The sequence below is a fragment of the Myxine glutinosa genome, chromosome 6 (assembly GCF_964187855.1).
Source record: "Myxine glutinosa chromosome 6, kmMyxGlut1.1, whole genome shotgun sequence".
NCBI lineage: Eukaryota > Metazoa > Chordata > Myxini > Myxiniformes > Myxinidae > Myxine > Myxine glutinosa.
The window spans coordinates 131,009,700-131,021,243 of record NC_136266.1 but is presented as its reverse complement, the minus strand read 5'-3'; the positions used below and the strand labels follow the sequence as shown (position 1 = coordinate 131,021,243).

General features: G+C 42.5%; 1 protein-coding gene across 1 annotated transcript; it reads right to left on the bottom strand.

Moving 5' to 3' along the window:
• Window positions 1–217: 217 nt before the first annotated feature.
• Window positions 218–9,657, bottom strand: LOC137430302 (inhibin beta B chain). Its single transcript, XM_068121078.2, has 2 exons — window positions 8,853–9,657; window positions 218–1,959 (listed from the first exon to the last, which is right to left on the bottom strand). The coding sequence occupies exons 1-2, from the start codon at window positions 9,235–9,237 to the stop codon at window positions 1,169–1,171; spliced, it is 1,176 nt and encodes a 391-aa protein (XP_067977179.1). The 5' UTR covers window positions 9,238–9,657; the 3' UTR covers window positions 218–1,168.
• Between the last annotated feature and the right edge of the window lie 1,887 nt (window positions 9,658–11,544).

Below are 11,544 nucleotides of genomic sequence, written 5' to 3'. Positions count from 1 at the left end.
AACGCATTGCTGCCAATCAAGTGAAAGGCATTTCTGACGTCATGTACGACCCACACAAGATTGTGTATTGCTTCCAGGGGAATTGCTGAGAGATTCACTGTAGTTCCACTTGTAGAGCAGTGGTTGTTCATGTAATACTTCTGTTTTTGAAATCTTTAAACTTTACACAACGTTGAGTTTGTCAGAAAGAAATATTCATCACAGGCAGAGCCAGAAGTTTGTAAACAAGCACAAACGTTTTATTGCGGGTTATTAAATGAATGATGAAGTACAAATCCGGTGCTACAACAGCACTACATGCAAATTTCATATTTATGATGCAATGGTAATCAGAATATGGATCCGAAGCAAATAAAGTTGTCGGTGTATCGTTAATAAAAGTGTCGAGTCAAAGAAAAGTTTTTATTTAGAAAAAAAAATTATAACATAAACAAATAGTTTGGCGCTTGTCATTCTCTTTATTTTCTTACTGCTATAACTTACTGTAACGTTCAATATTGTTCTCAAACAAATTTCTGCATAAAATTATACTTGACAGTCTCATTGACCATTCAACAATTCCAAGTTTATATTCTTTAACAGCTCGTAAGATTCCCCCTATCTCACAGGTGCAGGTATAACTCACCACCTGTAAGAAAAGAGCCAAATCCTATAAAAGTCTCTCTTTATCTCGGGTCAGTGCAAATTGTACGACTTCGACTTTCACTCATGGAAAAAAATAATAAAACAAATCAAAAGCCTGCTTCAAGTATTGCCCACTTAAGCGTTAAACACAAGTAAAATTACTACTTTCAATATAATAATTAAGATTTTAAAAAGAATAGAACTTTTAAGTGCACGCAGTTGTAGAACGCTATTTCTGCCACGGTCTTTGCTGTTGTTGTTGCTGTTTTTGTCGAGATGGCCCATTAGCAATAATGTCATCGCGAGGTCCACTTAGGTTTGGTTTTGTTGGTTATCATTGGTCCCTCCCATCCTCGTCTGGTAGGCTCGTTGCTTGGTTGACTGCAGAAGCTGCCACAGATGTTGGCAACTCGAAGTGCATATGTACTGGGAGTTTTGTTTAAAGCACGGAATATAAATACATGGTATTGTTAATGGGAAGGGGAGAAAAGAAAGAAATAATGGTATTATATGACCGGTGTTCCAAGGTGAGATGACGACGTTGTTAGAAACAACCACACTCTTCCACGACCATGTTCTGCACGTCCGTCTTCACAACGTTCTGATCGTCATCGTAATAGAGCATCGAAATGGCACTCAGACGGGTCGGGACACAGCAAGAGGTGAAGTCGTTGAACTGGTTCGACTTTCGTTGCCAATAGTTTTGAATGACCGAACCATAAAACGACGTAGTGCCACCCAGGCCAAGGACACCCGTGAGGTGTCCAGGACACTCTCCGTCGCAGTAGTTACCGAAGTATCCCTTTGGTGCGATGATCCAATCATCCCATTCAATGGATTTAAAGTCGATGAACAGGATCTTCCTGCAGCAGCGGTTCGATTCTCCATCGCACTCCAGGCCACGCTTTTTGAGACTCCGCCTGGATACCGGCTCTCCGAGGCGGGTGACGAGGAAGGGCAGCTTGGAGTTGTCCGCGGACCTCCCGAGAACCATGGTCACACCCGCCATGCCACATTCTGAGCACAGTGGGCGCAGCCGCACTCGGCTTGCGCCGTCCTGCAGCGCAACCTCCACCGCACGCTTCACCACAATGCTGTGCCAACCGCTATGGCGCAGCGGGACTCGTCGCTCTGCAATCAACTCGTCACTGTGCTTCGGATGCTCCCCGGCCACAAATATCTGCAGCTTGCACCGTCTCCGGGTCCCTCGACCGGAGCCACGCACTTTGTGCGGATGAACCATAAAGTAGATCCATAGTGCGGCTTCATAAACCCGCGACTGCTGACGGGACTCTGCTGACATTGCAAAAGACAGAAGTCCATCAGGATTGCCTCCTGAGGGAAGGGAAGAGAGAGGACAAAGATAGCATGATTAAATTGGCATTACACACTCGGCACATGGAGTCACTCTGAACAGCAAGATCTTTCTGCATTTACTTAAATCCTTGCCATGCCCCTGACATTTCCTTCACATCCATCATTCCCCCTCTTCGCGTCTGTAAGTGCTTCCGAAAAACTTTTCAACGTCGGCAGTTTTTATTCCCCTCAATGAAACGATGGCGAAGCGACAACATTGGGGAATGAGCATTAATTTTCTCTCCAAAGGAATTTCGTGAGAATGTTGCAAGAATTTCTACAAATCTACTTAACAGTGAGAAAATGAGGTGTGACGAGTAAGACGGTTTATGAACTTTAAAAAGTTAACGAAAGACAAAACAGTATGTAAGAGTATGAAAGAGTTAGAGGTCAAATAATGTACAGTGCATTCAGAAAGTATTCAGACCCCTTCACTTTTTTCACATTTTGTTATGTTAGAGCCTCATGCTGAAATCGTTTAAATTCATTTTTTTCCCTCAGCAATCTACACTCGATACCCCATAATGACAGAGAAAACAGGATTTTAAAAAGTTTTGCAAATTTATTAAAAATAAAAAACGGAAGCCTCTCCTCAGTGAAAGACACATGAAAGCCCGCCTGGAGTTTGCAAAAAAGCACCTGAAGGACTCACAGACTGTGAGAAACAAGATTCTGTGGTCTGATGAAACCAAGATTGAACTGTTTGGCTTCCGTCTGGCCACTCTGCCATATAGCCCAGATCGGTGGAGTGTTGCAGTGATGGTTGTCCTTCTGGAAGTTTCTCCCATCTCCACACAGGATCTCTGGAGCTCAGCCAGAGTGACCATCGGGTTCTTGGTCACCTCTCTTACCAAGGCCCTTCTCCCCCGGTTGCTCAGTTTGGCCGGGCACCCAGCTCTAGGAAGAGTCCTGGTTGTTCCAAACTTCTTCCATTTAAGAATTATGGAGGTCACTGTGCTCTTGGGAACCTTCAATGCAGCAGAATTTCTTTTGTATGCTTCCCCAGATCTGTGCCTCGACACAATCCTGTCTCTGAGCTCTGCAGGCAGTTCCTTCGACCTCATGGCCTAGTTTTTGCTCTGATATGCATCGTCAGCTGTGAGACCTTATATAGACAGGTGTGTGCCTTTCCAAATCATGTCCAATCAATTGAATTTACCACAGGTGGGCTCCAATCAAGGTGTAGAAACATCTCAAAGACGATCAAGAGAAATAGGAGGCACCTGAGCTAAATTTCAAGTGTCATAGCAAAGGGTATGAACACTTATGTAAATGTGATATTTCAGTTTTTCTTTTTAATAAATTTGCAAAACTTTCTAAAATCCTGTTTTATCTTTGTAATTATGGGGGTATTGAGTGTAGATTGATGAGGGAAAAAATGAATTTAAACAATTTCAACATAAAGCTGCAACATAACAAAATGTGAAAAAAGTTAAGGGGTCTGAATACTTTCTGAATGCACTGTATATCAATAAATGCTAGACAAGAATAAGTTTTATAAATTGTACAAAATGTTTACTCAAGAAACGTGTTTTTGTTTAAAGTAAACCCAGCATAGCATTTCACCGATCTGATTTCACTGGGATAAGGATCGTTATCAGAGAAACAACAACTTGGGAACCTTCAATGCAATTCTTCATTTATGAACGATAAAACAATCGTGTGAGCAGCAATGGGGGCGGGGGAGACTTATTTAATGCCAATGATCTGACCCTGGGTACCCCGAACAGGAATGCAAAATTCGGTGGAGGTCGGTCGAGTTGTTTTGGATACCATAAGGAGCGGACATGCAGTTCCACAGACATTGCCTTGGTTTCGTTAGATATGAGAATCTGCCGTTTACTGTGCATCTTGTGATTTTAAAATCTCTTTGGGAGATCATTTGGCATGAAGGTTATAATTATACGCTTGGTTTCAACATTGTCTGAGGATAATCAAGCCTTATCATGAAAAATAAGTTGAAAAAAAAACACACACACAAACACAGACACACACACTTACACATACACACACACACATTCACACAAACACCCACTTACATACAAAACGCACAAACTTACACATGCACACAAACACACACACACACACACACTTACACACACTTACACATGCACACACACACACACATATATACACCCACACATGCACATACACTTACACATGCATATGCTTACAGAGGCACACACTTACATATGCAGACATGCACACACATACACACACACACACACTTGCACAAATACACACACATGCACACACATAGTCACACACGCTTACATATATAAATACACTTACACATACACACTTACATATATACACGAGATGGAAGAACACACAAACACATGCAAACACACTCAAATACACACCCAAACATTTAAAACAGATGCTGCATGCACTTTTTTGATGCACCATTACTCTTTTTACTCTTTACATACAAAGCGTTGGTGCTGCCAAAGCAGTTTCTTGGCAAAGTTATACTGGGTGGTTTGCCATTGCCTTCCCAGAATTGTTTGTCCGTGCTCCATCTAAGTGTTGAACACGAAGCAATGAAGCATCACATACCATTTTAAAATTATTTGGTGCCTCAGCCAGGGTTTGAACCACTGACCTCCCAGACCCAGAGCGAATGCTGTAACCATTATTCCATAGTCTGGTCACACACAACACACAACACACAACACACAACACACACAACACAAACACACACACACACACACACAAAGACACAACACACACACACACACAAAAACAAACACACACAAACACAAAAACAAACACACACACACACAACACAAACACACAACACAACACACACACAACACAAACACACAACACAACACACAAACACAACACACAAACACAACACACCACAACACACACACATACAAAAACAAACACACACAAAAACAAACACACACACACAACACAAACACACACACACACACACACACACACACAACACAAACACACAACACACAAACACAACACAAACACAACACACACACACAACACAACACACACACAAACAAACACACACAAACACAAAAACAAACACACACACACAACACAAACACACAAACACAAACACAAAAACAAACACACACACACACACACACACACACAACACAAACACACAAACACAACACAACACAACACAACACACACACACACACACACAAAAACAAACACATACACAACACAACACACAAACACAAAAACAAACACACACACACACAAACACACAACACAACACAACACAAAACACACACACACACAAACACACACACATAGACACACACACACACACACACACACACAAACACACACACCTGGTGGCCCGGCCTGAAGCAGGGGTGAGCTCATCGTCCCAGGGCAAGACCGATGTCGGATGTGGGGGGGGGGGGGGGATGGGAGTGGAGGGTGCCCCCGGGTCGGAAACAGCAAGCGCAAGACCCCCGAGTCGCCCTGGGGCCACCCCCGAGATTTGGTCCAGTGTAAAAAGGCCGATGGGTCGGAGTTTGGAGACGGAGCAATGTCGTGAGCATCATTATAATAATATTGTAATAAATCATTTACACCTGCATACATCAAGCTCATGCCCTTGAACCCGAGTTTAAACCTCATCATTCCCGTCGCCTTGTTTTCGGTGCATTCTGTAAAACGCAAACGGCAGAAAGATGTAAACAAGAGAGAGAGAGAGAGAGAGAGAGAGAGAGAGAGAGAGAGAGAGAGAGAGAGAGAGAGAGAGAGAGAGAGAGAGAGAGAGAGAGAGAGAGAGAGAGACAGAGACAGAGAGAGAGAGAGAACGCTTCACGAATTTGCGTGTCATCCTTGCGCAGGGGAGAGAGAGAGAGAGAGAGAGATCACATTCTTTCAAACAAAACGATGAATACGTGAAAGTTCACACGTATTGCAGTTTTCCGATGATAACGCGAACGCAATAAAATATATCAGGATAATGGAGGAATTCGATGACGGACGAATTCCAAAATGTGTATCTGTAAAGTGAGTTGTGTGATGAAAATAAAGCAAATCGCAAAAATAACGAAGCAGATAATTTCGTAACAACACGTAAAGGTGCGATGAGGATCGGGTGGAGTGGCGAGTGGGGGTTGGGGGTGGGGGGGGGGGGGTTGGGGGGAAGAGGAGGTTCATGTTTAAACGTTATTTTGACGTCATCTTCTGGTACACGTCATGAAGCATCAGCGAAGAAAAGGCAGCGTTACAGATAGCGAATAATCTTTGTTTTATGATACAATTCAACAATAACGCAACAGAAGAACACATTTACGCAATGAGAATTATTACCTCCGCAACCAAAGGTGTATGGAGGTTATGTTTTCACTCCCGTCTGTTTGTTTGTCTGTGAACAAAATATCTCGAAAAGTTGTGGACGGATTCGGACGAAACTCGGTGGACAGGTTGGCGGTGTGACAACGACGAATCGATTCGATTTTGGTGAAGATCCGAATCCAGATACGACAATTTTTTTTAATGTTTCCAAGTTTTCACCATTGAATGACAGGCCCAAAAACGACATAAAGCACGATATTTCATAAAGTTGTGGACGAGTTGGTTAGGCGACAAGAACAAGCGGAATAGATTTTGGTTCATGTCCGAACCCAGATCCGGCCTATCAGTGGGAAAGAAAACATAAACTGTTCTGCCTGGCGGAGGTTTGCGCTCTACCGAGTGCTGTCCTAGTTTGTTGTGTAAGTTTTATCCTCAAAGTAAATACATTTGTGCGACTGATGTTAAATTAGAATCTACAGTGTCTTTGCTGAAGAGTAGTTGTGTGGTCACCGGCATGCTGAACAAAATACAAACTCCTACCTCGAACACCTTCAAGTTGAACGTCAGGCCTGTGAAAGACGTGGGCGAAACACTTTCCCCGCCGATAAGAAAGGAATGATACCTAACTTGGGGATGGTAATTGTAGTGCAGTAGTACCTAAGTTGAATATTGTTATTTCGTATCCTTAGGGTTTTCAATGAACAAAAATAGTTCCATTTTGTGCTTTGTTTGCGATTCTGCAGTTTATTGCACACGCGTTCATGCAACTACATGACACACACGCACACACACACACACACACACACATATATATATATATATATATATATATATATATATATATATATATATATATATATATATATATATATATATATCGGGATATTTGATGGCGAAATACATGCATACACATATATATATATACATAAATATATATATATATGTATATATATATATATATATATTTATATATATATATAAATATATAAATACATATATATATATATATATATATATATATATATATATATATATATATAAATATATAAATATATAAATACATGGATATATATATATATGTATGTATATATATATATATATATATATATATATATATATATATATATATATATATATATATATATATATATATATATATATATAGATATATATAGATATATATGTATATACACAAACACACATACATACAAAAACATACACATACATACACACATATACATACATACACACATAGACATACATTCATACATATATAGACATACATACACATACACACATACATACACATACATACATAGACATACATACATACATACACATACACACATACATACACACATACATACATACATACATTCATACATACATTCATACATACATACATACATTCACACATACATACACACACACATACATACTGTATATATATATATATATATATATATATAATTTGAAGGCTATCAATGCATGGTGTTCATTTCCCTGACACCTATCATTCATTCCCTTTGTTCTTTGTTTTCTCCCAAACTTTTCAACTCGGCAGACTTTGAGTCCTCGACGAAAAGACGTGACGGCCATTGCTACATTAATCACAGATTTTCTCACAAAATGAATATTTCACGGGAGACTCGTGTAAGAATCCCATCAAATGAAAGGCTTCACCTCAAACGGCTTCCACGCCGACTCAACAAATTTTAACCGAAATTGATAACCGATAATCAATCGATCATAATTGATCACCGATGCTGACCTAATTACTTGTGTTAATTACGACGGAACGTCATGTTTGTCCCGAGATTGATTGAAACTCTGATTGAGCCGAACTTTTCGGATTTCCTTTCGATTAAAATCATAATTTAGCATCGATCCGGTAAAACGTGCTGAACGCGAAGAAACGTTCTCTGTGACGTCACGGGGTTTCTCGAGACGGGTGATCGATAGAAAACGCTGAATTACTTTTCCACAGGACAAATGCTTGATTTATATTATGTACATTGTCTGATCATATTGATTTATCGCTGTTCACGAGCGATTAATTTAATAATTGTGTTTTATTTATTTATTTAAGTGAAGCACACCTGTAGCTTGTGATTTGTCGTGTTGTGCATACAACAGGATTGTTGCACGAGACGATTATGATGATAACCGTTAAATGTGCATAAGACGCATAACCCCACGTGTCCCCCACAGGCCCCCACGCCCCCCCTCCCCTCCATTCCCGACTACCCAACCCAAACCCTCCCCTGGGAAGGAATAATTCATTGTTCGTTTGGTTTTTTTTTCATATTAAAGACACCTTAGTGACTGAGCTCGATCATATTACACGACATAGGAGAGCCATGTCCATATGACACACCTGGTGTGACAGGTGTGATAGCATTTGTGTGTACGTCGTAAGAACGTGCTTGTATGCCCTGCATCGTGGACATAAAGCAAGTGTACAGAGCGTATGTGAGCAGCAGGTACAGGTTGGTTGCACAATACCTATATAAAGTTATAGTTACAGCGAGCGAATCACGTGCTGTGTGAATGCGCTTCCAGGTTTGGCTCCCACGGCTCACCTGGTTCTGGGAAAGCGATGATTTCCGAACTCTGCTCTGCGTCCGGGCGTCCGTCAGAGCCGCGTGTCGACTTGCCCCCCCGACGTCCGTCCGCCCGGAGCCGTCCGGCGTTCAGGTTCTGCAGGACCATGGCGAGCGTGTCCCGGGGTAGCGGTTTGGTGATGTTGGGCCGTTGCCGCAGGTGTAACTGCGCCAGGATGTGCCGCTTCACCGCCTCGTTGAGCCGAGGGTCGTCCGCCTCGGCCTCGTGTACGCGGGACCGCCGGGTTCGTCCGCAGGAACCGCAGCCTCTTTGTCCGCGACTCGCGTTGTCCGCGCTCAGGGACGAGGTGAGAAGAGCCGCGAGCAGCGCCAGACACGCTCGGGACGCCGCGCGGGGACGCATCGTCTCGACGGGACGTGTCCTCGGGAAAAGAGCGGGAAAAACTGACGCCGATGCAGGAGGTTCCCGCTGCTGAAGTGCTTGGGAATTCCGGATGGGAATCTCACGCACGAACGATAGGCGACAACTCTGCTCTCATGCTTGTCGGAACCGCGTCCTCGTACAGCCGCAGGTGATGCTCAGACTGATCTTTACGACGTTTCGGACTTTTCTAAGAGGACTTGGTGTCGCGGCAACGGAGTCAGGTCTCCTGTCCGACGGCCCCACAGTGCGGCTGAGACCCGGGAGCGGACAAGCTGAAATAGCTCTCTCCCGGAGCCCGGTGACGTCTCGACAGAGGCGCGGTTTCGCGCCATGGGATGTCGACGCGACTCCCGACCCGCCACGCGTGGGCGCGCGCTCCCGTGGACATCGCTACGTCTCCAGGTTTGGCATCGGCACCACCGTGTGACGTCACACCGTGCACTCACCACTTCCCTCGGGATCTGAGGAACGGTGTGATGTAATCGCTGGTTGTTTTTTTTTTTATAACAACTTCCCTACCCACAATGCCCTGCGCGTACGTAGCCGGCGCTCCGCAGTGACCAACGGGTTCAAGACACCTTTACAGAGCGCGGAGACCACCTTTCCCTGCTCCAGAATGCACAACACTTTAAACAATGGCTGCACTAGTCTGGATCAATTCCAACATTTGTAAAAAAAATATCGAGAGCCAAAGCCGGGTTTCCACCTGCAGTGCAAATGTGGGTTAAAAATAAATACAGTGGGGGGAGTGTATACCTTGATCTGTGAGGTCATCACTTGAACAGGTAAAACGTTTCGCCAGGTGACATGATGAATTAAGGAATCCCCAAGGCCATCTGATCATTATCTACCTGGCTGAGCCGACAGCGGTCCCACCTGAATAAACTTCCGCCTTCTGCCCTTCCCCCAACCGATGAGATTACCTTGCGGTTTCGTGTGCGGTTTGACGAAACGTAAACTCGCACATCGTGACTGCCTGGGTTGATGAACTCATCGAGACCATCATTCCTTACTGAGAACATCCTGCCATCCCCTCCTCCCCTCGACCCTCCCCACGGGCGAGTAATTCCTGCGGTGAAGTCTCAGTGTCGCAGACGTTCCTCACTCACTCCCATCATGGCGGGGCAGTCGGGGAAATCCGTCAGACATTTGCCACGGACAGACAGACGCACTTGAACTCGAGCTTACTCAGTTTCCTGCACTTCAAGTTGCATGTTATTACGTTACGACTTGGGCTTTAACGTCATTCCATGATGGGAACGGATATATGATCGCATTACCTACGAACCTTTGATTTTGCGCATCCGATGACCGTTAAAAATGACTGACCGTTTTCCATTGTCTAACCGGGACCAGGATGACGGCCAAAGGCCCAGCTTCAAGCAAATAATCCAAATTATAACATAAATAATGCATATTATATAAATATTCCGTCTTATATAAATAATCCCTGTTGCATAAATAATACATATTATATAAAATATAAATAATCCGTGTTACATAAATAATTAATCGGTGTTATATAAATATAATTCGTGTTATATAAATAATGCACATTATATAAATAATCCGTGTTACATAAATAATCCGTGTTATATAAATAATGCATATTATATAAATAATCCATGTGCTATAAATAATCTATATTGTATAAATAATCTGTTATATAAGCAACACGTGTTATATAAATAATGTATATTATATAAATAATCTGTGTCTTATAAATAATCCATATTATATAAACAATCCGAGTTACAAAATAATCAATATTACATAAATTATCCGTTTTATATAAATACCCCGTGTTATATATATATATATATATATATATATATATACAGACTTGGCATTTAATATGGAATTTTTTTTTTTTCTTGACTTGGGTTTACTTTCTGAAACTCGGTATATCAATCTGGTGAGTTTCTTTTACACTTTGGTGATTTATTTGTTAAAAGAACCATGTCACTGATTGTCTGTCGCAGCAAGAAGTCAACAACAGGATTATATCACAGGTGGCGTGGCAAAATGTACGGACAGGTGCATTTGATGATTGGCTTCACAGTCGGGTATACAAGGGTTGTTGCGTTCTGTATTAGTGGAAAACAACTGCTGCACGTCTCCAAAAGTTATTGCCGCTTCCTCTGGAGATGGTCCGTCAACTCGACAATGCTGTTTGTCATGGAGTGGTGGCTTTACGAAATTATGGCATGAAACAGCGTGCTATTGCTCAGCAGTATGGCATCACTCAAGGTCAGGTGTCAAAGATCCTGAAACGAAATGCTCAGA

What these genes read in the sequence shown, in the direction of transcription:
- LOC137430302 (XM_068121078.2), bottom strand. Translation starts at nt 9,237, where the DNA reads ATGCGTCCCCGCGCGGCGTCCCGAGCGTGTCTGGCGCTGCTCGCGGCT. An exon ending in CATCGCTTTCCCAGAACCAG is followed by an intron (nt 1,960 to 8,852) that starts GTGAGCCGTGGG and finishes CCCTTCCCTCAG; the next exon opens with GAGGCAATCCTGATGGACTT.